The sequence below is a fragment of the Chroicocephalus ridibundus genome, chromosome 6 (assembly GCF_963924245.1).
Source record: "Chroicocephalus ridibundus chromosome 6, bChrRid1.1, whole genome shotgun sequence".
Classification (NCBI taxonomy): Eukaryota; Metazoa; Chordata; class Aves; order Charadriiformes; family Laridae; genus Chroicocephalus; species Chroicocephalus ridibundus.
Genome location: NC_086289.1, coordinates 43967746 through 43994157, shown reverse-complemented (window position 1 = coordinate 43994157; position 26412 = coordinate 43967746). Strand labels below are relative to the sequence as shown.

At 54.3% G+C, this 26412-nt stretch overlaps 1 protein-coding gene across 2 annotated transcripts; it reads left to right on the top strand.

The window, feature by feature from the left end:
- On the top strand, window positions 1-25719 carry MASP1 (MBL associated serine protease 1). 2 transcript variants are annotated; one of them, XM_063339661.1, is made up of 11 exons: window positions 1-242; window positions 2661-2886; window positions 11188-11365; window positions 11613-11744; window positions 12192-12388; window positions 12724-12871; window positions 13372-13490; window positions 14353-14431; window positions 18961-19098; window positions 19645-19719; window positions 23273-25719. In XM_063339661.1, exons 1-11 carry the CDS (start codon window positions 1-3, stop codon window positions 24166-24168), a joined length of 2430 nt encoding a protein of 809 aa, XP_063195731.1. In that variant the 3' UTR covers window positions 24169-25719. The 2 variants fall into 2 exon arrangements, with proteins under 2 accessions (XP_063195731.1, XP_063195732.1); XM_063339662.1 differs by lacking the exons at window positions 18961-19098; window positions 19645-19719; window positions 23273-25719 and adding an exon at window positions 16089-16774 and having other exon boundaries at window positions 111-242.
- The last annotated feature ends 693 nt before the right edge of the window (window positions 25720-26412 follow it).

Below are 26412 nucleotides of genomic sequence, written 5' to 3'. Positions count from 1 at the left end.
ATGTGGGGAACGGTTGCAGGCAGGGGAAGGCGTGACCTGCATGGAAAATGCCAGACAACTCCAGACGCGCGCACACACACAGACACACACACGCACATAGCCGCACACACGCTCACAAATCTCCGGACCAGAGATAAGGCGGACAGCGGAGCGTTTGGAAGGAGGCAGAGGCGTCCCTCGCAAACCAGCCGGCAATCCTCCACACCAAACCCGCTGGCAAACCCTCCCGGCAGCAAAATGAGGTGAGTACCTCCGCCACGGGCTGACCCCGGGGGTCCCGCACGCTGGGGTCTCGGGACACGGCGTGGCAGGGGGGCCATCCCGCTGGGGAAGGATTCCCTCTGATGACCGTGGCTTCGGTTTCCCCATCCGCGAGCGAACGAGGCGTTGCTCATGCCTTGCCTTCGTGCTGCAGCCCGGCTTGCGTGCCGGCATCCCGGCGGAGCACGAAGGGAGCCTCGGGTGATGGGCACGCAGCCCGGGCGTACCGCTCCGCCGTGGTCCACGGGCGAAAGGTGCGAGCGAGGCTGGATGTGCTGCACGGGCTTCAGGTTTCTGTGCACAACCACGGTCGTTTATCACTTTTACATGAGGTTAAGACTTTCCTGGCAGAGGGAAGAAGTTTGGTGTTGTTTTGCCTCCCCTGTTTAAAGGGAGAGCAGAGAGTTGCGCCGGCAAACGGCCCGTTCAAGTCGAGGAGGTGATGCCCGTTTACACCAGCTGAGCTTCTAGTCCCCGTGCATGTACGCTGACCAGAGGAGAAACAGATTTTCCCTTCACACATTTTTGTGGTTTCAGACAAGCTGTCAGAAAAAGGCATGTTCAACCTCACTCTGAAAGAAAAATAGATGCAAGTTTCTCAGTACCCATTAACTTTGCTTTGTAATGAAGAGCTGGGAGAAGTGATGGCACTACACAAATGAGCCCCAGAAATCTACTGCCCTGGTTTTGAAAGAACACAGACAGGTTAAAAAAAAGTCCACTTATATAGCTTCAATTTCCTCACCAGCATACCTAAATCAAGCCCTGATTTTGAAACCGGGTGTACGTGTGAGTAGTTCCAGCGCCTGTAATACACACCTACAAGCCTTTGCCAGGCCTTAGTACCTATTTTAGAAAGCGGAAATTTTCATCTCTAATGGCTCTAATTTCCTGCCTGTTTCTTTTCCTTTGTGCGTTTCACGGGGTGTGAAGAGCCTTTGGTCTGCTCCTCTTTCTGGGCACAAGCTTTTGTGTTTGCACCTCCAGCACAGGCGGTGTTCTCCCCTGGCACAGAGAAATACTCAGTGCATGCTCACTTTCATGCTCAAATGGAGCTCGAGGCTGGTGTGAGGTCAGGTGGGCTGACACTGATTTACCTCTCCTTTCTGCCCTCCTCTGGGGCAAACAAGTTGGTAACAAATTGGGACAAACTCTTCAGGCTGAGGTTTTTTAAAAGCTAAGTTTGATGACGAAAGATCTCTAAGGATCTCGGCCTCTGTGCGCTTCTCCAGCTGGGGTGAGTGGTACCCTAAGAATTGAAGAGAAAAAGAAGAAAGGAAAGGAAAGGAAAGGAAAGGAAAGAAAGGAAAGGAAAGGAAAGGAAAGGAAAGGAAAGGAAAGGAAAGGAAAGGAAAGGAAAGGAAAGGAAAGGAAAGGAAAGGAAAGGAAAGGAAAGGAAAGGAAAGGAAAGGAAAGGAAAGGAAAGGAAAGGAAAGGAAAGGAAAGGAAAGGAAAGGAAAGGAAAGGAAAGGAGAAAAAGAAAAAGAAAAAGAAAAAGAAAAAGAAAAAGAAAAAGAAAAAGAAAAGAAAAAGAAAGGAAAAGAAAGAGAAAGAGAAGAGAAGAGAAGAGAAGAGAGAAGAAGAGAAGAGAAGAGAAGAGAAAGAGAAGAGAAGAAAGAGAAGAGAAGAGAAGAGAAGAGAAGAGAAGAGAAGAGAGAAAGAGAAGAGAAGAGAAGAGGAAGAGAAGAGAGAAGAGAAGAGAAGAGAAGAGAAGAGAAGAGAAGAGAAGAGAAGAGAAGAGAAGAGAAGAGAAGAGAAGAGAAGAGAAGAGAAGAGAAGAGGAGACTAACATGCTGGGTTACACTGCTGGGGCCCTGGACCATCCTTGCCCAATTGCAAGGAGATGTGCTGTTTATTGAGAGTCAACGATCCCAGCTTGGCAGGATAAGGCTAAGCAATAATAATAATAATGATAATGATACTTAACAGTTATTGCCATGATGCTTTCATTAAACCGATTTAGAAAGCGTCATTATTTTATTAAGCCTCCTTATGTTTATTCTTCCATTAAAGGAAGATCTGCCCATCAGAGCCCCATTAGTTAAAGGACGCATTGCCAGCAGCTGCTGCTTAGAGAAGTGTGAGAAAGACCGAGCTCCTGATGCTGCCCGGAGCTGGCTGGGAGCTGTGGAGGTGCCTTTGTATCATGCGTGGTGCCTGTGCCACCCACCTTTCAAAGGGGCTTTCTCCTCCTGAGAGCCACGTGCAGCTCCCACCCTCACCTCCACCTCCCTGTGGCTTGGCGGGGAGTTTGCTTATGGTGACATGGCTCTGCATCTCCTCTCCCAGCCGTTTCAAGTGTGTGACCTTACACGACCCACCAGGGGAAAGAGACTGAGCCCTCAACAGGTTTTGCCATTGCCAGAGTTTCATTTCATCTCCACACGTGTGTTTTCCAGGTACCCCCTGACCTGGTCCTTCTGTGCCTTGCTGCTCTGCACAGTGGATGCCATCGAGCTGACGGACATGTTTGGAGAGATTCAGTCTCCCAACTTCCCTGATTCCTATCCCAGTGACTCAGAAGTCACGTGGAACATCTCTGTGCCTGACGGATTTAAAATCAAGCTGTACTTCATGCATTTTGACTTGGAGTCGTCCTACCTCTGTGAATACGACTATGTGAAGGTGAGCTGTCATATGATGGGGCAGATGGTGGGGTAGACAGCAGACCTGTCTGGCCAGCTGAGAGAGGGTAGTGCTGGAAAAGCTGGGAACAAGGTGGTTTTCCCCACTTATTCGGCACAGGAGTTGTCAGTCCAGCGGACAATGGGGAGAGCACAGGTGAACTGACAACATCCGTTGGACTAACGGTGAGTGGACGCCAGATTCAGAGCTTACCCACGGAGGACCAGATTTCTGAAAGTATTTGGGCACCTTATTCTCATTGGACCCAATGGGATTTACACACCTACGGGCTGATGAAGCCCCGGTGGCTAAACCCCGAGCCTGTGCCACTCTGTTGTGCAAGGAGGACCCCTGAGCTGGGCACGCTTTGCCAGGCCATGGCTGTGGGTGCACCTTGCAGCCAGCCTGGATGCCTGGCCGCAGCTTGCAGGCTCTTAGGACACCCTGTCCAGCCCCCAGGGAAGCAAAAGGGAAAGGTTCGACGTGAGCTTGAGGCTGCAAGTTGGGGTCTGTGAGCTTGGTGTCCCACAAGTTGGGGTCTGTGAGCTTGGGGTCCCACAAGTTGGGGTCTGTGAGCTTGGGGTCCCACAAACCACAGGGCACAGACCCAAAGGCAAATAGCTGCAGCCCAACCAAGCTATGGAGGTTCTCAGGGAGATATCATGGCCAAACCCACACCAGATTTCAGTTTGCTTCATTGCTGGGCAGGAACCCATCAGAAACCATGGTGGGCCACACACTGCAGTGCCACAGAGCATCCTTGCCTCTTGCACACACAGGTGTCTCCAAGCAGAGCTCTCCTCCGCATCCAGGACAAGCTGCCTTCTCCACATCTTTGAACTTGGTCAGGTTTGGTGCTTTCTAGCAGACCAGCAGGTGCTTTCTAGGTTTGCCTGGCTGAACATGCCTTCCCCCATCGCCTGGCACAAGCCTCGCCTTGCCCCTTCGCGCAGAGGCAGGTGGAAGTTGCACCCAGGTCTGGAACGGCAAAACTCAGCCCTGGTGCTAGTTGCCAGCTAGTTGAAATTATTATTTTATTCTTGCCCTAAGAAAACAAAGCAAACGTTTGTGTTTTTTTTTTTCCTCTAGGAACTGTTGTTCGCTGCTTTAATTTCCCCTTCGTGCTGGCACTCATTCTGCTACTAACAGCTCTCATTGAGGCTTGATTAGTTCTTTCTGCTTCTCCTGGATTTTCTCCAAGCACGAGGGCCAGGGACATATATAGAGATATATTGCTTTAAAAACCCAATAAGCTCAAGGAGCGGATTTCTTGGAAACTTTCCCCATTCCAAGCTTTACCCCTCCTCCCACCCTTCACCCCCTGCTCATTTTTCCTTTTTCATAAGGCTCCCTGTTACTTGGCCATGGTGCCAACTTGGCACCATAGCTCTCCCTGCCGCTGGATTTCCATAAGAAGGCGGCACTTTTCACAGGGATTTAAATCTCAGCTGTATAAATTTGCCTGGGGCTGTAACTCAGCTTGCGGAGCCTCCACGATGGAATTACATTTGGGAAGTGCCGAAAATGGATGGATTACGGGAGATCCGTAGGCTACTCTGCTAGGGTAGGGGTGCGATCTTCATGCTGCTAAACCACCAGCTTTAGAAAACATTAAGGAGAGCAGCAGATGACTCCGTGGCTATTTTTCTCCTTGGGTCTGTGAGTCCAGCCTCTGTCTGCATCAGTGCAAGATGTAAAAAAAGCATCATCCCATTCTTTGACAGTGGCCAACAGTGCATGGCTATAGAATATCATTATAGACCCAACGCATATAGGTGCTTCTCTGTCACACTCTGCCAGTCCCAGTGAAGAGGCTCAGAAGGCCACAGGTGGTATCTCTGTGTTTGATGGTGCTCAGTGGGTTCCCCCTCCATGAACTTTGTGTTCTGAACTCACGGGTGACTTTAATCTCTGCAGCGTCCTGTGGCAGAGAGTTGCACAGGTTAAATACATGATTATACGCCTGTGTGTGTGTGTGTGTGAAGAAACATGTTCTTGCTTGTTATGGAGTCTGACCAGACTCTCCATCAGGGTCTTCATCATCTTGACTGCCATAAGAAAGAGGTCAAAATGGGGGCTGAAGAACCCCGATGCAAGGTGGGGACCCAGCTCAGGAGAGGCAGAAAGCCACCATGCCCTGGCCATTGCTTTCCTCACCTCCTTGGCTGCCCACGCTCCCGAGACCTCGAGCAGTGTAGAAAGTCATCCTGAAGTGGCAAGTTCAGGGTGAGCTGAGCTGCAAAACCCACGCGGATCTCTGACTTTGGGGTGGTCTTCAGAAGGGAACAGTTTCCAGAGCTCTGAAACAATGGCTAATTAAAACAATAGCTGTTTATTTATATATATATACACATATATATGCGCGCGCGTGTGTGTATATATATAAAAAGAACATGGCTCCCAAAGAAATGCTCACACGCCAGGAGGCTTCTTTGTGCAAACGGGGGTGGCAGAGAGGGGGAGTGGTACTTCAGTAAGGAAGTGAGCCAGGAGGAATGGGAGGAACGGCCACCCCCAAAATACCCACCCAAAGAAGCTCCGTGCTGCCTCGGGAAGCCGAGCTCTGGACCCCGGCACATTGGAGACAGCGTCTCCCCAGGTTTTGGATGGCCGCCCTCAGCCACATCCAGGGGACGGGGAAGGAGCAGCCATCCACGCTGGGCTTTCAGCTCCCGCCCTCCACCATGCTCCTCGGCAGGCTCTGCCTGGCCCATCACTGGTCCCAGGGAGCTGATCTGGGGGTTCCTCATTGGTGTCGGAGGTCTCAGTGTGGTTTGCCCAGCTCCTTTCTGGGGTCACCCAGCACTGAGCACTTTTTCACACAAGTCTCTGGCACTGGCCTGGGGCACCCCAAAAGCCACCGCCATGACTGGGAAATCAGGTTAAGTGACTTGACCAGTGTCACTGAAGAGTGCTGTGGCAGAGGCGGGGAGATGGGAGATGAAATCCCAGTGGAGGGCCAGAGATGGGAGATGAAATCCTGACTTCTGAGGGGCCTTCAAGAGTAAATCCCCAAGCTTATTAGGGAAATCTGAGCCTGGGGTCCTGTCCATGAGGTTTTGCACGTCACTCAGTCAAGCCCTGGAATGAAATCGGTCCCTGAGGGCTTGGCAGCCAGCTTGGGACCAGCTTCTTGATTGAAGTGAAGATGGGGCCTGTGGTGAAAGGATTTCCGCCTGGCCAGCCCGTGGCAAGTCCTTGTGTGGAGCCTCGTAGGGTTACATCTCTTCATCCCAATCCCTACCACTGCGTCCCAACTGAGGGTGGCACACGCTTGAGACCTGGCAGGTTTCAGCACATGCCACATCTGCTGAAAGGGCTTTCCGTTCGCTCCTTCAAGCCCAGGGACTGTCTGTGATGGGTTCTTCCAATAGTGCATGGGGACAGGGAAGCAGAGGCGTCCATGAGACTTTGTGGGCCCAATGGGTGCCGTCTCCCCTGACACAACCCAAGTCTCCCTTGGATGCATCTCTTCATGTTGTATTCAGACTCCTGCCCATGTGGGGCACTTGGGACACTTTTCTGCAGCTGCTGTTCACACCCGTGTTCCCAGGGAGGATCCATGCCACCAGGTGCTCACCCAGGCAAGATTCCTACTAACCCCTTGCGTGGGTGCCCAGGAGCTGGGCAAGCATCCCAAGCAAAACCAGTGGCTCCAAATAAATCTGCTCGAGGGTGGCCAGGGGCCCAACTGAGCGCACGAGACAGCTTTTGCTGGCCCCGGTGAGGAACTGGTAAAGGGAAAACAGGGGTACGGGCCAAGCTATGGAGGCAGGGCTGTAGGCAGAGCGTCAGCCCTGGGAAGCGGCCCTTGGGGAGGGGGATTATGAAAAATCTGTGATTCGATGGAGCCGCATTCTCCTGAGGTTTGGTGTGGCATTTAGGGCTTGTAGCAAATTGGCTTTGCAGGCGAAGTCCGGGCTCGCAGTGTGCCATGCCCTGCCGCGGGCAGTTCGCATGGGCCAGGGCTGTGTGCTGCGCCGGGCAGAGCGCTCGGTGGCACCGTGCCCAGGGACACCCTCAGTGCTTGGCACCGCGCTGGCAGGGGCCATGCAGGGCCAGGGAGAGAGCTCGGTGCTGCGTTCAGGACAGTGCCTGCCCAGCCTGGGGTTGTGAGAAGGGTGCGCAGGACCCATTTGCACCTCCCTCTGCTCAAAGAAGGGGGGAAAAGCACAAATTGGGGCTTGGCGTGAACGGAGGGGTCAGGAGAAGAGCATCCTCTTTCAGTGCTGTTGACCGGCCTCAGCCAGGTGGTAATCCATGCCCAGGGGATGTGGGCTCCCAAGAGGAGCACTTCAAATCCCAGGATGCAGCTGGGAGGAGGGGAGGGCCCAGGGCTTTGCTGCACCCCTTTCCCATGCCGCTGGCTCTGCGCCGAGGAGTCTGGTGGCACCAGCCACCCCCTGCACCACTGGGGACCAAGTCACCCCCCAGGCAGGGGAAGGAGGAGGATCAGGCATGAGCGCGAGCCAGCAGCTCCATCAGCACCCCTGCACCCCATCTGGGCTCTCCTTGCACCCCCACCCCCCCCAGGAAATAGACCTGGCCCAGAAACAGGACATGAGGGCACAGCAACCTGCAGGGGGGGGACAGCCTGCAGATGCCAAGCCAAGTCCACAGCCAGGGAAACCAGCCACGCTCCCCTTTCCCCCATGGCACGGCTGCCGTGGATGTTCCCGTGAAAATTCAAGTGCACATTTGCCCAGGAAAAGTCCCTTCACATATATCGGGGAGAGGACGCATGCATGTTGGGGAGAGGATCTCCAGGAGACCTAGATGGAGGCTCCTGCTGGGGCTGTCCCATCCCTGCCTTATTTCCAACAGGCAGCAGCAGCAGCGGCAGCAGTCGTTTTGAAAAAAAAAAAAACCTTCATCTGGGTGTTGCCTTCTTGCGTGCACTCTAACTGCAAGGCAGCTCGGCAGGGGCTGTTCCGTGCCCTTCGCTGCCTGTGAGTGTCTCCTCCCCATGTCATGTTCCCAGTGTCTTCAGCCCAGCACTGTGATTCCTCTGCCTAATGAGCCATTTATATATATTACAAGCGGTATGTTTGGCCTTCATCAGTCCAATTAGTGCATTCCTGGAGGGCTGGAAGGGAGGGGGGGGATGGCGGCTGCGTTTCCGTATTGCCGGCTGCCTGCTCCTCTCCAGCGGCAGACACTGAACGGCCGGGCCAAATTCCCCTTGGTCTTTGTGGTGTTTCGTTAACCCACCCGCTGCAGGAGGCATCTCCAGAGCATAGCTACTCCAGCATCCCCAGCATTCCGTGCCCTGTGGCAGCATTTGCTGCCCAGACAGGGCACCCCAGCTCCTACCTCTTGCTCCGAAGGGGGAAATTAGTTTGGGACAGAGGAGGGCCACACAGCTTGGGTCACCACTTTTCTTAGGCACAGCCCGAGCCAAAAATGCAATAGCCAGGGAGGGACCCCCATCTGCTTCCACCCAGAGGGGCAGAAATCTTAACGAGGGAATGCAGAAACAGGGAAGACAGCAGGAGGCAGCGGCAAGGGTAAATTTAAGGCACGAGAGTGTCGCTATATTTTATTTTTCAAAGGAGGATTCTTTCAGCGTATTTTTATAGGGAATTTCTCTGCGGCAATTGATATTTCCCTCAGGGACACATCTTCTCTAGTGAAAACGTCGACATCGTGACCCGAGAGGGAGAAACTCCAAACAAACAACCAGGATTTAATTACCAGCCTGCTCGCTGGATGTAAATGATCTATGAAAAAGTATACAGTCCTCAGCAGAAGCAGCAAATATTAACCAGGGATGATGACCTCTCTGTTTAGTTTACTGCTGGAGGGCTGTCTCTGCTCCCTGTGTCTTGGGGCATGGGACCCGTCACAGATAAGGGGCCGTGGATACCTTTGGTGAGGAGAGCGAGGGTCTCTCAGGCCTCATCCTGCCACTCCAGGGCTGTATCCAGGGATGCTGGGGGTGGCGTTGGGGCTGGCCCCATACTGGGAGCATCCTCGGGACAAGACACAGGGCACCAGGGAGGTTTTCTCACGCATCGGTGATGCTGTGCTGCAGGTCCCACACCGGCTGGGGCTGGAAGAGAGGGATGGGAGCTCGCACGGTGGCTTGTGTATCCCTGCAGAGGCGACAGCCACCAGCCCCACACAAAGGAGCTGGCTGGAAATTGCTCCTTACCACAGCTTTCCTTAAGAAAAAGCCGTTTTTGCAGAAAAGGCTGTGTGCCGCGTGCTCACGCAGCCAAGACTGCATGTCAGGGCTGAAATGCCATTTTCCTTCAATTTTGGTGATGATGCTCCCATTTTTCAGTCTGAAACACTATTTCATTTCAAAACAATCTTTCTTTCAGATTTAAAAGGGATTCTAAAGTACCACAGTATATTTCAAAGGGATTGAAACCAGATGGATCCCAAATTACTTGTTTTCCTTTTTTTTTTTTTTCAGAACACTGTTTCACGAAAAGAAAAAAAATTCAATTGGGTTTCTGTCCCAATGTGGGGTGCGTGTTTTTTCTCCAAATTCTCAAAATTTATCATCGGAAAGTCTCTCTCTTTTCTGGCCAGCTCCAGCTCGTATGAGAGGATGGAAAATATCTGGAGGCAATGTCAAGGCATGCTGAGTTGCCATTTCCACGTTGGCTTTCCCTGGTGTGAGCGAGTTTCCGCCTGCTTGTTCAGCCCTGGGAAATTTCCCTTCCAGCCCCAGACTCTCCCCAGTCGGCGCATACTGAGGGTCTCCAGGAGACGGGCATGCAGCCGGAGGAGGGTCTCGCCTCGCAAGCCGGAGGTGGCATTGTGACACCTCTGGGACTCCGTAGGTCCCCGAGCAGGCGGCTGCTTTCCCCTGGGATGGGCTGGGGAGCTGCACGCTTCATCACAGCCTCAATAGCCTTGGCTTGGCATGAGCAGGAGCGGCGGGAGCTGGCTTGGTGATGTTCATGCATTCCTCAAGCCGAGGGGTTATTCATATTCAAATCTCCTGGGGGAAAGCAAGGCAGGGTGCTGGGAATGAGCTGGGAGAGGCTGGGGTCCAGGCAGGGGGTGGGGGTGGGATTTGCAGGAGAAGGAGATGGGGTCGATGCTGAAATAGTCCTGGGGAAAATGTGGAGGGAAAAGGAAGGGAGGGGGTTTCTAGGGAAAAGCAGCGGGTTTTTCACAGGCATTACAGTGCTTGAAGGCACAGGCACGGCTGTGCTTTAAAGGGATGCACACAGAGGCTAGTGAGCATGCTGACATGGCAACAGGGCACATTGGCCCCTTGGTCCCCTCCTGTAGCTCTGGAGCCCAAACAGTGCCTGGTGGTGCAGGTTTGGAACCAGACAGGGACCCTGGGTGGCAGGGACAGGACTGAGATTGTCCAAGACAGCCCAGGGGACAGAAACACCATCCAAATTACAGCTGCTGCTTTGAGCTGATGGAAAACCGATGGGCAGGGGCTCCTCTGGGGTCACAGCGCCCTCCCAGTAGCACGGCCCTCACACAGATGCTGCTGCCCGGATCAGCATTTGGGCTGAGGGAGGAGGTGAGGGGAAGCATCTCAGGTACCAACAGCTCAGAGTAGGTGCAACATGGCCTGGGGCTGATTTTCACACCCTCTCATCCGCCTGTCACCTGCCCACGTCCTCACCCCGCCTCCCAAACAGGCTCCCTCCCTGCATCCTGCCCTCACACCCCCCAGCTCCTCCCTACATCCAGGATGCTGCCTACTCTCAGCATCTCCTTCAGAGGGTGACCACAGGCAGGGGCAGGCAGACCTGAGTCCCTGTGTTCATTCTGTAGAAAACATTTAGTTGCTTTACTGCATTAATGGCATCTCAGAGAGCCGGAGCAGTGGGAGTCAGACCTGACATGCTCTGAGCATCCCCGGCATCACACTTTGGCTTCAGAAGGTGAGGTGAATGCAGCAGGAATGGCTGGAAATTGATCTTTAGGGCCAAGGCAGCACAGGGCTGAGCAGGACGGGGTACCCAGGGGTGCAGAGCTGCATCCTTGGGCTGTCGCCGTCAAAGGCTGCCAGACAGGCAGCCTGCCCCATGGAGACACTGCTGAGCTCTGGCAGGGGACAGGCTGGGCTGGGCAGAGACCTGAGTTGTCAGAACGTGCAGAACATGACTCCAAGCCCAGTCTGACCTCCCCCAGAAAAGCACCATGGGCTCCCCAAGCTTGCAGACACCCACAGCCCCATACAGAGAAAATTCAGAGGTGACCAGCACTGGGGAGCACCCCAGGGACGTGTTAAACTCCTGCACTATCCTAGTGCTCAGCAGAGCCCAGGGGGCAAGTCCCGAGCCCTGCTGAGTGCTCACCCATTCTTTCTGCTCACAGATTGAAGCTGAGGACCAGGAGCTGGCAACCTTCTGCGGCAGAGAGACGACGGACACAGAGCAGGCCCCCGGCCAGCAAGTGATCCTGTCCCCGGGGCCCTACATGGGGCTCACGTTCAGGTCCGACTTCTCCAACGAGGAGCGCTTCACTGGCTTCGATGCCCATTACACGGCTGTGGGTAAGCAGTGGTTAAACTTGCAGGACTGGCTTGCTAGGGCAGCAGAAGAAATTGGCTAGGATCGCATCCCAGGCCAGCCTTGGGGACCCTAGCAAGAGATGTCCTTATGTGACATATGGCCCATATGGTACTTGATAGGTGCTTGTGTGACCTACCATATGAGACAACTAATTTCTTGGTGCTGTAGTAAGTGCCACCATGAGGACTGACGCAGGGTGACCTCCCTTCCTTGCTATCTCCATCCTAGATGTGGACGAGTGCCTGGAGAAAAGTGACGAGGAGCTGGCGTGTGACCACTACTGCCACAACTACATCGGCGGGTACTACTGCTCCTGCAGGTTCGGCTACATCCTCCACTCCGACAACAGGACCTGCAAAGGTACTGCCCAGGCACAGCTCGGACATGGGGACAGTCACACAGAGGAGTCCCTGGGCAGGCAACCAGACACAGGCAAAACTGCCCTCTCTTGCTGCCAGGAGAGACGAGATGTCTTTTCTTCTACAAACCAATAGCTTAGGTGTGGAGAGTGCCCAAGGCCCACAGTTGTCTTTTGTGGGAAGGAGATGTCGTTTCTCCCATGGGCTATGCTCCTCAGATAAGCCCCATAGACCTCCTCAAGTGAGAGAAATTAAAAGGTTTAGTCTCTGCTCTGAGTCTGCATCATGTAGATTACCTGGGATTAGCTCTCAGCCCAGGACCCTCTATGCCACAGGCGCATTTGTAGCTTGGCTGTGTGAGGTTCTCCTTGCATGGACCCATATTCAGGGGTGGCCAGGGCTGGGATGTGGCTGGCAAGCCCCTGAGAGAGCCATGGCTGTGTTTCAGTGGAGTGCAGCGACAACCTCTACACCCAGAGGAGCGGGGTGATCACCAGCGCTGACTTCCCCAGCCCCTACCCCAAGAGCTCGGATTGCCTGTACCGCATCGAGCTGGAGGAGGGTTTCTTCATCACCCTGAGTTTCGAGGACAGCTTTGACGTGGAAGACCACCCTGAAGTGACCTGTCCTTATGACTACATCAAGGTGAGCGGAGATCTGCCCAATCCTCCTGTCCCACTCTCCTGTTGTTTCCCCGGTGCCCTGGAGATTGTCCCATTCTAAATCGGGGTGATGAAGCCAGCAGGAGCCCTGTGCTCAGTTGAACCCATGTCTCTTACTATGTCTGATTTTGACCTTCTCAGCCAATGGTGACCCTCTTCCAGTTCACATCCCCCTAAACACATGATGCTTAAGCCCCACTGACCCCACTTCATGAGCCTCAGGGTGAAGTGATCCTCAGGGATCAAAGTTCCCACTCAAGCCACCCACTCTTCTTCCCCTTGGTAGATCAAGCTACCCACTTTTCTTTCCCTTGGCAGATCAAAGCTGGCCAAAGAGAGTTTGGCCCTTTCTGTGGAGAAAAGTCCCCAGGACGCATTGAAACCCAAACCAACAGCGTGCAGATCCTCTTCCACAGTGACAACTCAGGAGAGAACAGGGGCTGGAAGCTGTCGTACACAGCAATTGGTAACTCCTGCTGCTTTCCTTTGTTTGCTGGGCTTGGGCAATGGGAGGGGCTTTATAAACCCTGCAGGTGGAGACCATGAGTTTGGTGGTCCATGATTCTGTCTCCAGAAAGTGTCTGTCCCAGAAATCACAAGAGAGGAATAAAATAAGATGGAGCCCTTCCATCAAAGGGTGTTTTTTTTCCCTCTGCCAGATGGGCCCTGAAACAAGACCACACTGCAAAGCAGTGCAGTTTTGGGCAGGATAATTGCAAAAGCTAATGTTATTAACTCCCGGCCTTGTAATGCCCAAAGCCAGGAGCAGCCCAGGACTGGGGGAAAGACCCGGATCTTCCACTCCTTCTAGGAGAAGAGCCTGGCTGAGCCATGTTAGTGTAGGTTAATAGCAAGAGCAGGGCAGGGATCCCTGCTACAGGGACTGGGTGGCAGAGCTGGGATTCTTCATTTCCTCCCATTTATTCAGCTGAGTTTTGGTTTTCTTCATTTGCTCTTTATTCAAAGGGAACCCATGCCCACTGGTGCAACCACCAATCAATGGGAAAATTGAGCCTTCTCAAGCCAAGTACACCTTCAAAGACCAGGTTGTCATCAGCTGCAACACCGGATACAAAGTACTAAAGGTACAGGGTGACGGTATGGAGCTGGGCACCTGGGTAGGAAAGGGAGGATCCTTCCTCCCAAAGCCATTGCCTCTGTTTGAGAGAGTGAACTCATCCCACGCACCATCCTTACCCCCTTCCTAGGGGCAAGGACAAAGTCTCCTCTGAGAGCCACCAACTTTCCTTCCCAAAGTCGCAGAGGAATAGAGGAGATGGCAGCTTCCCGAGCCACCCTCTCATCATCCCTCCAGAGCTGGCCAGCTCGCAGGATGCCAGACTTGGCACCTCTGCGCAGGAAAAAGTCAGCAAAAGCCCTGGGGATCTGCCAGGACTCTGCCTGCTCCCTACCTCGGTGGGCACTTGCTCAGCCTCCCGGGCAGCCCTGCAGAGGCCAGCCTCTACAGACCAGGAGGTCCTCCGGGACTTTGGGACAGCTTCGGCAAATCAAGAGGGCTGAGATGTTGGCAGGCCCTCTTCGGGAAACAGCTGAGAACCACGGGGAGTGTGGGTGACTCATGGGGTGGCTGTCTTCACTCCAAACCAGTAGCCCGGTCTGACTTCCGACATGGAGCTGGGTATTTCTCTGATCTCCTCCCAGACTCATCCTTCATGCAGAGCTGCCTCCTTGACCAACCCAGCACCTAGAACAGGAATAGATGTCTCCAGTTCTTTTACATTCAGCATACCACTGAGTTGCTGGCAACAAGAAAACTCTCCAAGTTTTTCATTATGATTTTATTGCATTTTTTAGCTAGAAAAGTCCTCTTCCGGGGGGATCTGGTTATATCTTCACTAAATCACTGAGAAATTGAGTTTTTATGGGGAGACGAATTTCCTTGCTTTGTACATTGATGGTGCTTTTTTGCTGGCATCTTCTGCACAGGATAACCTGGAAAGCGACTCCTTCCAGATCGAGTGTCTAAAGGACGGGACCTGGAGTAACAAGATCCCCATCTGCAAAAGTAAGGACACCCTTCCCCACCCTGCCAACGTCCTTTTCCTGCTGAAATCATTTCATGCTAAAGGGAGCTGCTCCTGCCAGAGCGGAGTTCCTTACTCAGAGACACAAACCCAGCCAGAGAGGCTACGTAACTCTGCAAAGCTCTTTTGGCTCGTTCTTGGATAACATAATGGGGCTCGCTCCAAATGCCACAAGCAGGAGGTTGGTGCTTTTATTTAGATTACTCATATAACTTGATTTGTGAGCCGCTTTGCTGTCTCCCTGTCAAAGAAAGAGCAGCCCTGACTCTTGAGAGCTGGCTGCGTTGGATAAATCTGGGACAGTTTGGGATAATCTGGTTCCTGGTCCAAATCTCCTTGCTGATGGGAAGACTGCTAAGGCCCAGGGCATTACAGAGGTCCCAGGTACTAGCCTAAACTGGGTACTGCTCATTTAAGTGAAAGGGGAGACAAAAGTTGCCCAAATACTTACAAACTTCAAAACTGGAGAAAAAGGAAGAAGGAAGGAGATGCCATTTGAAAGGACAGGTGACAATTTGCATCATCTCTTCTTTCATCTAACCCAGCTCCTCTCTCAGCTCAGGCTTGGAAGATGTACCTGACAACATCTTTTCCCTTTCCCCCAAACACCCTCAGCCTCAGGGAGGCTCTCGCTGCTGCTCAGTCTGCTGTAAGGCTGTCCCAGAGAGAAGAAAAGCAGCAAACATGCTCAGAGAAGGTCCCAAGACCTTCCAGGAGAGGCAGGATGAGATGCTCTCAAGGGATGTTGGGATGCAGGCTCTCCCCCTCTGGGCAGATCCTTTTTCTTTTAATGAAACAACTGTGGATCTTACCTTAGGAGAGTATTTCTGGAGTTTTAATTCATGTTTTCTCACTCAAATTGGAAAACAGGAGGCTCTCAGAGCTGCTAAATAGATTCATATCTGAAAGGGCTCCTCAGACAGTGTGGGGTTAGTGGTGTCTCTGCCTTAACAAGGATCTCCCCTCCACTCCTACCATTCTCACTACCACAGTCTCCCACAGATTTTATCCAGCTTGAGCAGAGATCAGATAAAAATTGTCCTTGCCTAATAAAAAAAGAACAAAAATATAGGTAAATATTTTTAACCCCCAAAAGTATTATTTTTTGGAGGAAATTGAAATTATTACCTGCATTGTTCCAGCCAGGCTGGAACTGGTCCCTTCTTGTGTGATATGACTCACCACACTAAATTTCTAAGACTTTTTTTTGGAAAGCCAAGAAGCCCCTAAATGGGCAATTCAGGCCTCCGAACTGCAAATGCCTCCCACCTCCCCGGGATGTCTGGGAGAGGCAGGGCATAAGCAAAAATGGTTTTAGAAAGCAGAGCAGAAAATAGAAAACTTCTCAGCCAAGGTGGATAAAATCCAGCTCCGTGGCCTGGCGAGGCTAAACACAACCCCGTGACGGCTTCTCCCAGCCACTGTCCCCAGGTCGCCCCAGCCGAGCAGAGCGAGATGGGTCCCTGGCATGACCGTGGCTCTGCCAGCATCCGTAGCACCCTGGCACGGCCGGCTGGGCGCTCATTAACGATTTCTGGTGTTTTGGGGGCTGGGTTTCCTGCATGCCTCTCTCTGCTCATCTACTAATTGGGCTTTCTCTCTCTCTGCTCTCCTCCTTCCCCTCTGCTTTCGGTGCAGCTGCAGATAGAGCCGACAACCAGACAGAGGGAAGAGCCGGCTCGGAGCAAGTGGCCGCCTGAGGCTGGCGCCGGCCACGCCGCCCCGATGGGCAGCCTGTCTTGATGCCCCTCTCTGATCTGTCCGGTACCCAGGGCAGGTCCCCTTCACCCCTGGCCAAATCCATCTCCGTGGCTTGTCTAACTGGCATGGCACTCTTAACCTCCTGCGCCTGGTGCTTTCTTAACTCCGTCTCGAGAAGGGGGAAGCAAATTTGGAGTCAAGCCCCCCTTTCTGGCTGCCATGCTGCCCCATGGGAAGAGTGCCTGCCCGGCCCCGGCACCGCTGCCCAGGGACCACATGCTGCCGCCAGCTCCCGGCGCATCCTCCACATCCCTCCCTCTTCACTCGGATGCCTCGGCCCAACTTGGCTCCCCCTCCAAGGCGGCGGTTGCGCAAGGAGCACGGCATGGCCGCCCGGTTGTCTGTTTGTTTGTTTGGATTCAGCCTCCCACTGCCCTTCCTCCCTGGCCCAGCGTCGCAAATAAGAAACACTCCTTCCTCTCCTCTCTCCAAGAGTCCTGGTGCCTTTCAGACCTTCCGGGCAAGGTGGCCTGGAGGATGGGTTGGCATCATCAGCCCTTTCCTGCAGGCACCGAGCCCTGGCACCAGCACAGGGGGATGGATGCTCCTCCTCCTCCCCTTTGCTACCCACTGCTGTCCCTGCAGAGGTGAGAACGGGCTGAAGCCAGCTGGAGGAGGTCAGAGCCCAGTGTCTGTCCCCATTCATGTCCCCAGGAGCCCAGAGCATGCATCCTGGACTCCCCGAGGCATTGGAGGCTTCACTGGGAGGATGCTGGGGTGTGGATCAGAGGCTGGGAGAGGAGGAGGTGCGTGTTGGGGAGCTAAGTGCACCTCTGGTCCTACAAAGATGGAGATGCTAAATGGCCCCTTTCTCAAGACAAAAGTCTGGAAAGGCCCATGGCACAAACTCCCTCCCCTTGCCCTTTCAGCAGGACCCAGGACACTGATGGGGCAACACCTCTGTGCAAGAGCCCATTCTCCAGGCATCAGGCCTGCCCCTGGCTGTGGGGACACAAAGGGAAGGGACAGGCTGTGCACACCGGTGGATTCTGCCTTGCACCCATAAACAACCCCAGAGCAGATGTTCAAGCCAGGCTGTTCCCCCAACATCCATTCCCTCATTCCTGCAAGCCCCAGCATCCCCCAGGGTCTTTTAAAGGTCCCATGATTGCTGGCACCATGGCACAGGAGCGCTGTGTGCCTGTGGAAAGAGAGCAGGAAAGCTCAGGCCAGCCGGGGACCCCCAGGGCGGGTGAGAGGGGTCTGTGTCCCCTCCTCTGCCCCTCTGTAAGGCACATGTACCCAGAGCCTCCACCCAAGCTGACTGCACCCACACACCCATCCCATCACCTGCTGTCCCTACAGGGGGGTGGAGGGGACCTTGGTGAATAGTGAGCTGCAGCATTTTGCCATAAACCAGGCTTTTTTCACCCAAACAGGTAGTTAACCCTCAGTACACATCCCTGGTGCCAGCTACTGCTTCTAGTGAATTGTCTCTTTGTTAGCATGGATCACTGCGTGAGGAGTTAGGGCTCCTGTCCTCATCCCCTTCACATCTTGGAGCACATGGAGAGCCACAGAGCTCATGTCATCCCTGAGCCACAGGACCTGCTTTCTGCAAAGTCGCCCATCCCCTACTCAACGCCACATCTTAAATGTGGCAGAAACCAGCTCTGCAGCCATCGGGATCAGACCATTGTTCCTGCCCTCCCCTAGGGCAGATCCCCCAGGCAGGTGCAGGGGGAGCTGCACAGCATCACCCAAGTGTGCTGTGAACTGCCCGCGTGGTGGGGAGCCCTAGCTCCTGTGGAGTGGCTCCTAGCTTTGGTGAATGAGCCACCTTGCAGCCTGGGGTCCTTCCTAGGATGGGTGGCACAAGCCCAATCCAGGGGACAAACTGGTGAGGAAAGGCTGAGCAGGGCACTGTGAGGGATGTGGGGGAGAAAAGGGACCACGGACAGGCCATGGGAAAGGGCAATGGCATCCTGGAATACCTTCTCTTTCCACCAGACCCTGAGCCCACACCAGGGATGGGTGAAGCAGAGCCAAACCTGCCCTTGTCCTGGGGGATGGAGCAGGTGGGATCTCACCCACATCTGCTGGCCTTTCCCCTGCCTGCAGACCAGCCAAGCTACGCTCTCAATGTCCCTCATCTCCTGCCATCGCAGGAACGGCCAGGACCTAGGGTTGCTCAGCCTGAGCTGTAAGTGCTTATCAGCGCTGTTTGGTGAGCAAGACCCAGAAAAGGAGATACGAGGCCATGCCCCCAGCAAAGCCTTGTGCACAGAGGAGCTCCCCTGATGCATGGTGTAGGTTAGTGAATCACTGCCTGCTTTTTCCTGCCCATTGGTAAGGGATGCCAAACCATACTTCAGGAGCATCTCACAATGGCTCTCACCTGCCAGTGCAGGTTTCTTTCCTTCTTAAAGGTGTAGCAGAGAGATCTCGCACTAATGAAGTGCTCAGAAAGGGCTCCCAGCATGGGGATCTCCACTAGTGTGAGTGGTGTTGGCCATACAACCTGCGGGCGAGCCATGCCAGCGGTGCTCAGCGGTGCCAGACACATGCCCTGTCTTTGCAAGGTGGCCATGGTGGAGTTTCATGGGGACAGCCTCCTGCTGCCACCTGAGGCCACGTCAGGCTGTGCCCCCTGTAGTGCCCTAGAGAAAGGGGATGCAGGACTACACAGGCCCTTGCTGTGCCCCATAGGACCATCATCACATGCCAAAGCCCAGCATTGCCTGCCTGCTGGCTGGCTGGGCACCCCAAGAAACAAGAGCTGAACCCTCACTTCTGTGTTGGCTTTCAGTTGCTGACTGCAATGCGCCGCCGGAGCTGGAGCACGGCTTTGTCACCTTCTCCTCCAGGAACAACCTCACCACCTACCGAGCAGCCATCCAGTACCACTGCCAGCACCCCTACTACCACATGGCCCCCAACAGCACCGGTGAGCGGTGGGGCCGGGCCGCGTCCCCACGGCACGGTGCGGGTGGGTGTGTGGCCGTGCGTGCGTGCGTGCGTGCGTTCAGAAGCGGGGGGAGCTTGGGATGCTCTGCAAGCAGCAGGCGGTGGATGTAGCCTACACACGTGGTACCCTGCACCTGCACTCAGCAAGCAATGCCAAAGGATTTCCTCACATTCCTGCCTCCCTGCTCATATTCCCACACACACGCGCTGGCCCCGTGCATCTGGTCCCAGCAGCCGGCATGCATTAGCAGACCGGGCACTGGCAGCATTTGTGGGGCGGCAGCTCCCAGCCGAGGCTGAGGTCACAACACAGCCCTCCAGAAGGCAACGAAACTGAGGACGGTGGCATGTCCCCCGCTGGGGATATGGCCCCCCAGGGAATGGAGCACAGAGAGCGAAAAAAGGGAGATCACCTCCTGCTCTGGAAAAGGGTTCAAAATGTCATGACAGCTGGGCAACATCACGCTGCAAGAGACACCCCCTCATGCCATGGCTGCAGCCCAGCTAATGCTCTGCTCTCTTCCAGCTACCTACACGTGCGACGCATCGGGGGTATGGAGGAGCGAGGAGCTGGGGACCAAGCTGCCGTCCTGCCGACCAGGTACTAGTGCTGGGGTGGCCGGTCCTGCAGTGAGGGGTGCAGAGCAGGGATGTGCGGGATGGGGCGTCCCTCCATGCCAGACCTGACCTGCTGCTTCCCTGGGCAGGGACCCTGCTCCCTGGTGGCAATGCCATACATCTTGGCTATACGTATCCAGCTGCTGCAACGTGTGGCCAGGAGGGTGATGGGGACAGAGGCCTCCTGCTATCCCAGCTGGCCCAGATGATCAGGGTGCAGTGGTGGCACTGGGCATGTCCCCCTAGCAGCATAGGGCAGCTGTGGAGTCACAGCCATCAGGGCTCCCCGAGCTCCCAGCTCCAGCTGACAAGGAAACCAGCAGCACCAGCAACCCAGGGCAGAGCCCACCAGCCACATTCAGCCCCCAGCATCACCGGACACGGCTCCAGCCAAGGACAGAGCATTACCTGCTCAGCGCCGCTGGCTGTCAGATCCCATTAGCAGTCTGTCCACGTGCAGGAGCAATTAGCAACTCTCTGAGCCGTGCAGAAAAATCCAGCCACTTCTCAAGGAAGGAGAAGTCCCAAGACTTTTAGCAGTGGCAGAAATGTTTGCAGCCAGCAAGTTTTCAGGCCAGGCGCCCACTCAGGATTAAACAAAAGTCCCTGAGATGTTGGCTGGCCATAGCCGAGCATGGAGCCAGATCTGGCTGCCAGGCAGGGGGGGCTGGACACAGCCCCGGGTGCAGGTTGTGGTCGGATGTGCAGGGACGGCTCTCGGAGCGGTGCAGCGATCCAGCCACCGGGCAGCAGCCACAGCTCCAGCCACCCCAGGGTCCAGGAGCTGGCTCAGCCCCATGGCAGGTCTTACAGGGCGTCTGTTCTCTGGCCACGCTGAGCGACTGCAGAACCAGAGGAAGGACCCCCTGAGATTCCCTGCAGCCCACAGAGCTCCGAGGCCAGGGCTGTGGCTGTTGTTGTTGCGGTGGCTGCTCCCTGCATCTCTCCTTGATGTTTCAGCCTGAACTAATTTGAGCTGGGAGCATATGGGGACATCTTTTGGGGCCATAGCTTGCTTCATGGGCCATTTCCAGACCTCTTGATTAGTGACAGAAGTCAGAGAGACTTCAGGAAGATGGAAAATCCCAGAGAGAGGGTGACGCTCTCCTGAGATCGGGATCTGCAGGCAGCAGCTGGCCAGCTGCTCTTCAGATCTTCCCCCGTGTCTCACGCCACCTCCCCATCAATAGAAACTCCTCTTCCAGGCCGCTCCGCGCCTTCCTCTGCCATTAGTGGGAGCATTCGCAGCCTGGTCAGCGTTTTTGATATGTAATTTAATAGAATAAATATTTGGCTGCATGCGCTTCCTCCAAAACCATCTCCCTGGGACGGCCGTCAGCTTCGGTGCAGCAGACCAGCTGGGCTGGGCTGGGCTGGGACGCAGGAATTATTTGCCTGAGCACGGTTTCTGTTCCTTTCAGCGCTGGGAAAGGCAGGGGAGCGAAGCAGGCGCAGAGACGCTCACCACGCTCCCTCTCTGCCAGAGTCGCAGATTTCTTAGTGGCAAATCCACGTCAGCAGCTCCTGGTGCTCCTGCCCTGGTTGCGAGGCTGACTCTCAGCCCTGATCCTATCACCCTGGGGGTCAGATCCTCTTTCTGTGAGGCTCTGAATCTTCCCCTCCCAGCACAGGGAGCACTGGGGCAGAGTCCTGGCGTTTTCCGTGGAGGATGTGTGCTCCCCTTGCAGACTCAGAGGGATGAGACTGCCACCTGCACTGATGTGATTTGGGACTCTTCCAGCTGCGGAAGGGAAAACGCAAATCGACTCCCACAACCTCCTAGTGACATTGGCACCCTCGAGCATTGACCACCCTGGGAGTCTCCCTCCACAGCTCTGCCACAGGCATGAACCAGCCCCAACACCACCACCCTTGTCCCAAGGCTCAAGTTCCCCAGTGTCCCTCTCCACCCCGTCCAACCCTCTCAGAGCCACTTTCAGCATGCTGAGTGCCCCCTCTTCCTCATGCCACGTCACAGCACCTGGATAAATCTCCTGGAGGTAAACCAGGCACACATCGGGGCTTTTCAGACATTAATTCTGGGTCTGTTGAGGAGCTGAGCAGAGGGATGCTGGTTTGGCTGATGGAATTGTGGTGAGGACTTGAGATGCGGGATTAAAGCCCATGGTGCTAGGCAACATCCCACAGCCGAGCCTTCTCCAGTCACAGCTCTGCCGGGAGGGCGAATGCCATGGCCATGAGACCACAGACCTCGTGACGGGTCTCAGAGCAAGGGGTGAGGCTGGGCTGATGTCAGGGTCCAGTCCTCCCACTAGCGTTCCCCTGGGTTTCTCGGCACATTGAGCAGGAGCCGGGCAAGTGGCTGGATGATCTGGGAAGAGCTGAGCAAGCTCACGGGGAACGGTGAGGCAGAAGGATTACTCATTTGGCCTTTCTGCTTCTGAAGTGTTGTGGATCCAGCCAAGTCACTCCAGAAACTGAGCTGAAAAGTGAGGAATTGCAAAGTGCAGGCTGTCCCTCAAGCCATCTCCTTGTCCCACCTACCATCCTTTAAGTCACAGCCCTGTTTTACTGCGATCCAGAGTTGGCAGAAATCATAGCATCTGCCAGGTCTTCGACACAGCAGAAGGATCCCTCCACTTCCCCTTCCCCAAGGAATCTGGTAGTGCCATGGTTCTCATCTGGAATATAAATCACACGGGTGTAAACCGAGACAAAGATCTAATCCTACTTAGAGTGGTTGAAGTCCCACCTTGGCTCACATGTTTTGCTGGATCCATGCCTGACTTCAGTGTCAGGAGATCTGGTGCAGCTTTAGGGTAGCCCAGATGAAAGCCTCCACAGCCCCACAGTGGGCTATACACAATTCTGACTGTCCATATACATGCCCAGTGGGCAAGAGCCACTTGTTACACCAGATGAGCCTGCTACTTGCAGAGTAAATCCTGCGGCCCTTCTGGAGTGGAGGTCCAGCACATACCACCCCGTGGCACAGCCCACCATTTTCATCAAGGGCTCTCCAGCTCCCTTCATGACAGGGCCACATGTGCTGCAGCCCTACCTTGACACGTACCAAGACCTTGACCCTTCCCAAGTTCAGTGGAGACTCTTTGGGCCTGAGACACATCTGGGCTGGTAAACAAAAGTGTGCCTTGAAAATTCATGGTCTCATGGCCAAGAGCATTCACATAATCTTTTCACAGCCTACAGCAAAGGTGGAGAAGAAGAGGGCAGCTGGGAGGCTACTTTTTTTGAGCAAACTCATGGGACTGACTGGGCCCTGACTGCTCACAGCCAAAACCAGGATGGACTCCCACAGAGCCAGGACAGCAGGAGCAGGGAGCTCCCAGCTCTGAAGCACGCCCTGCCAGGAGAAGGTGAAAATGTCAGGGAGGACAAGCTTTATCTGCAGAGAAAATGAGAAGAGTTGCCCTCTATTGAAAAAAAAAAAAAGACTCAAGTGAGCTTTTGGTTTGAAGATAACCAGCCATGCGGCATAATCTACATGGTTGTCCCTTTTCATTTGTTCCCTAGGTAAGTGCTGGGAGTAACTGTCCTGTCCTTTTTGTCCCCAGTGTGCGGCCGGCCGGCTCGTCCTCTGCCTGGGATCATCAAGCGCATCATTGGCGGACGAAATGCAGAGCCTGGCTTCTTCCCCTGGCAGGCCCTGATTGTGGTGGAGGACATGTCCCGGGTGCCCAACGACAAATGGTTTGGCAGCGGGGCTCTGCTCTCAGACTCCTGGGTGCTGACGGCCGCCCACGTGCTCCGCTCCCAACGGCGAGACAAGACTGTCATCCCTGTTTCCAAGGAGCACGTCACCGTCTACCTGGCCCTTCATGACGTGAGGAACAAGATGGAGGCCGTCAACCGGACGGTGGAGAGGATCATCCTCCATGAGGAGTTTGACATCCAGAACTACAACCATGACATCGCTCTGGTGAAGCTGAAGGAGAAGGTGACCATGGGGAACTACGTCATGCCTGTCTGCCTGCCCCAGTTTGAGCACGAGCTGGAGGGGCCTCACCCTAACACGCTGGGACTGGTTGCTGGCTGGGGTATCTCTAACCCCAACATCACAGTGGATGAGATCATCAGCTCGGGCATGAGGACACTGTCCGACATCCTGCAGTATGTCAAACTGCCGGTGGTGCTGCACGCGGAGTGCAAGACCAGCTACGAGTCGCGGTCAGGGAACTACAGCGTGACTGAGAACATGTTCTGTGCTGGCTACTATGAAGGTGGGAAGGACACGTGCTTGGGAGACAGTGGAGGAGCCTTTGTCATCCAGGACCCAGGAACCCGGAGATGGGTGGCCCAAGGGCTGGTCTCATGGGGTGGCCCAGAGGAGTGCGGCAGCAAGCAGGTGTATGGTGTGTACACCAAAGTCTCCAACTATGTGGACTGGGTGGAGAAGAAAACAGGCTCCTCAGAGAGATGGACATTTCTGGACCCGGAGCTGGAGAGATGAGTGACTAAGCAGCCTGCTGCTGCAGCTCCCTTTCTTGTTGTTGTTTTTTAATATGCTCCAGACTCTGGTCTTTCGCAAGCAGTAGCCACAATGCTCAGCGCACGCCAGGCCTTTGCCAGCCCTCCACGTCATTTGTTTCGCTTGGTCCCATGTCCCTTCGCTTGCGCTCTTAGGAAATGCTTGCTAGGGAGCTGGGGGAAGGGACCGAAGGGCGAGATCTCAGCCAGCGTCCTCAGCTTGTGCTGCCCGTCTCCAAACCTCACCCATGCTCCTGGGGAGCCCTGTTCCAAGCCAGGACAAAGGCACAGCAACAGAGGCAGCATTTCCCTGCCATCAAAGCTTTGGGCCATGCACAGAGAATTGCGCCCATCCCTGTGGCTCTCCAGCCAGATCTTCCCTTCAGATCACACAACTGCAGGAGCTACAGAGGCTACAGACAGCGCGGGAAACCCAGCTGGGCCGGCCTGGACCTCACAGGTCCCCCATCGTTTCTGTTCAAGGAGCAGTGAGAAAGGCCTGGGGGTTTGCTACAATTTCTATTTGTAAAAAAATGTCCCTGCCTGATGGCATCTCAGGTGATGTTCACCTGTCCCCGGGAATGTGAAGGTACATCCACATTAGCCCTGAACTTCAGTGATGGCTGACAAGCTAATGGCTGACAAGACAACACCAACCTAAATGGGCTACCTTTACCCCACCATGTGGGATGGGTGCCCCACAGAGGACACAAGGACAGGGAGCAGGGTTTGAACTCAGTGTCACTCTCACTTCCAGCCACCAAAACTTCTCCATCCCTCCTTGACCTCAAGCCCTCTCCAGTCCTCTCCCCAGGCTAGATCTCGGAATGGTGTCCAGCCACAGCAGACCTCCCAAGGAAAGTTTTCCAACACAGGAGATAGCATCACATCTGCTGTACCTAAGCAACACTTATTTTCAGCAGAATCATTTAAGATAAAATGCCTTTCTTTGGGGTTTCACCTCTTCTTTAGGGGCCTCAGTAGTCCTGCATGGCAGTGCATTCATTCTTGCAGGAACCTAGTCCCTTTTAACTGCTTTAAGGCCATTGATTTGGCTGACTCACAGGTTATTGATGGTGTCCAGTGTTTGCTCATGACTCTTCTGGCCTATTGCAGGTGTCCAAGTCATTCTAGACTGACCCCAACTCACCCAGCACACCAGAAGGATTCATATCTCCCCACCCTTCCTCCCCATGAGACAAATAAGCCCCAGCAAGGAACAAGGTCAGGTGAGCTTACCTTCCTTCAGTGGGGACATCATCTCCTTCCTGCCAGTAAAGCCCTCCTATAGATCTAAGCAACATGCAAAAACTGCCTGCTGTCCTTTCTGCGTGCCTGTGGCCTCCTTCGGGCCTCTCCTCCTCCTCCTCCTTTGGCTTGCCATGCAAGATAGGATTCAACAGTGAACGCGTCACTCTGCCGTTTTGCTATCGTCCAAAAAGCCATTTGTAGGGCACGTAGAGGAACAGAAGGCCTAAGGAAGGTCAAACCTGCAGACATGCTAAGAACCGTACTCTTGGCTATATCATGTAACTGCAAGGTATTTTTTTTTATATATATATATATATATTTCTTTTTTGATACTACATTCTGTAAAATATCCAATGTCATGTAAGGATGGTTCAGTGGAATCTTCCTCCTGAGAACAAAATAAAACTTTATACATACTGGGTTTGTGCCCTGAGGCTTTTATTCCGAGCGAGACGTGGTCAAGGCTGGTTGCAAGTCTCCGCCACGGATGCCTGCGCCCCCAGGGGGACTCTCCCTCTGTCCCTCGCCCCGACGGCTGCTCAGCCGTGGCCCGCGCAGCTCCATGGGCTGAGACAGACCCTGACCATCCGTGAATACAAATTGCAAAAATTGGCAAAAACCCGAGATCCTGCCCTTCAATTATTTATAGCCTCAGCACATTGCCGAAGACGGGGGTGGTGGCAGGAGGAGAGTGCAGCAACCTGTATGCTGAGAATAGCAATTAAATCTGAGCTCAATTGACATGCGGAAAAAAATAACAAGTACGTGACTTTTGCTTTAAAAGGGGTGAAAAATCAGCCCGTCCCCTCTAGCTGTTGGACTGAGAGAGTGCATCTTCACAAGAGAGGCTCTGCAGCACGCAGGGATGGGAGCCGAGGCAGGGACACAGCTCTGGCGGGCATCTCCTCTCCACATCACAGGCTGTGGAAATCCAGCCTTTGGAGAGAGCTTAAAATCACAGGCACTGTTTCCTATC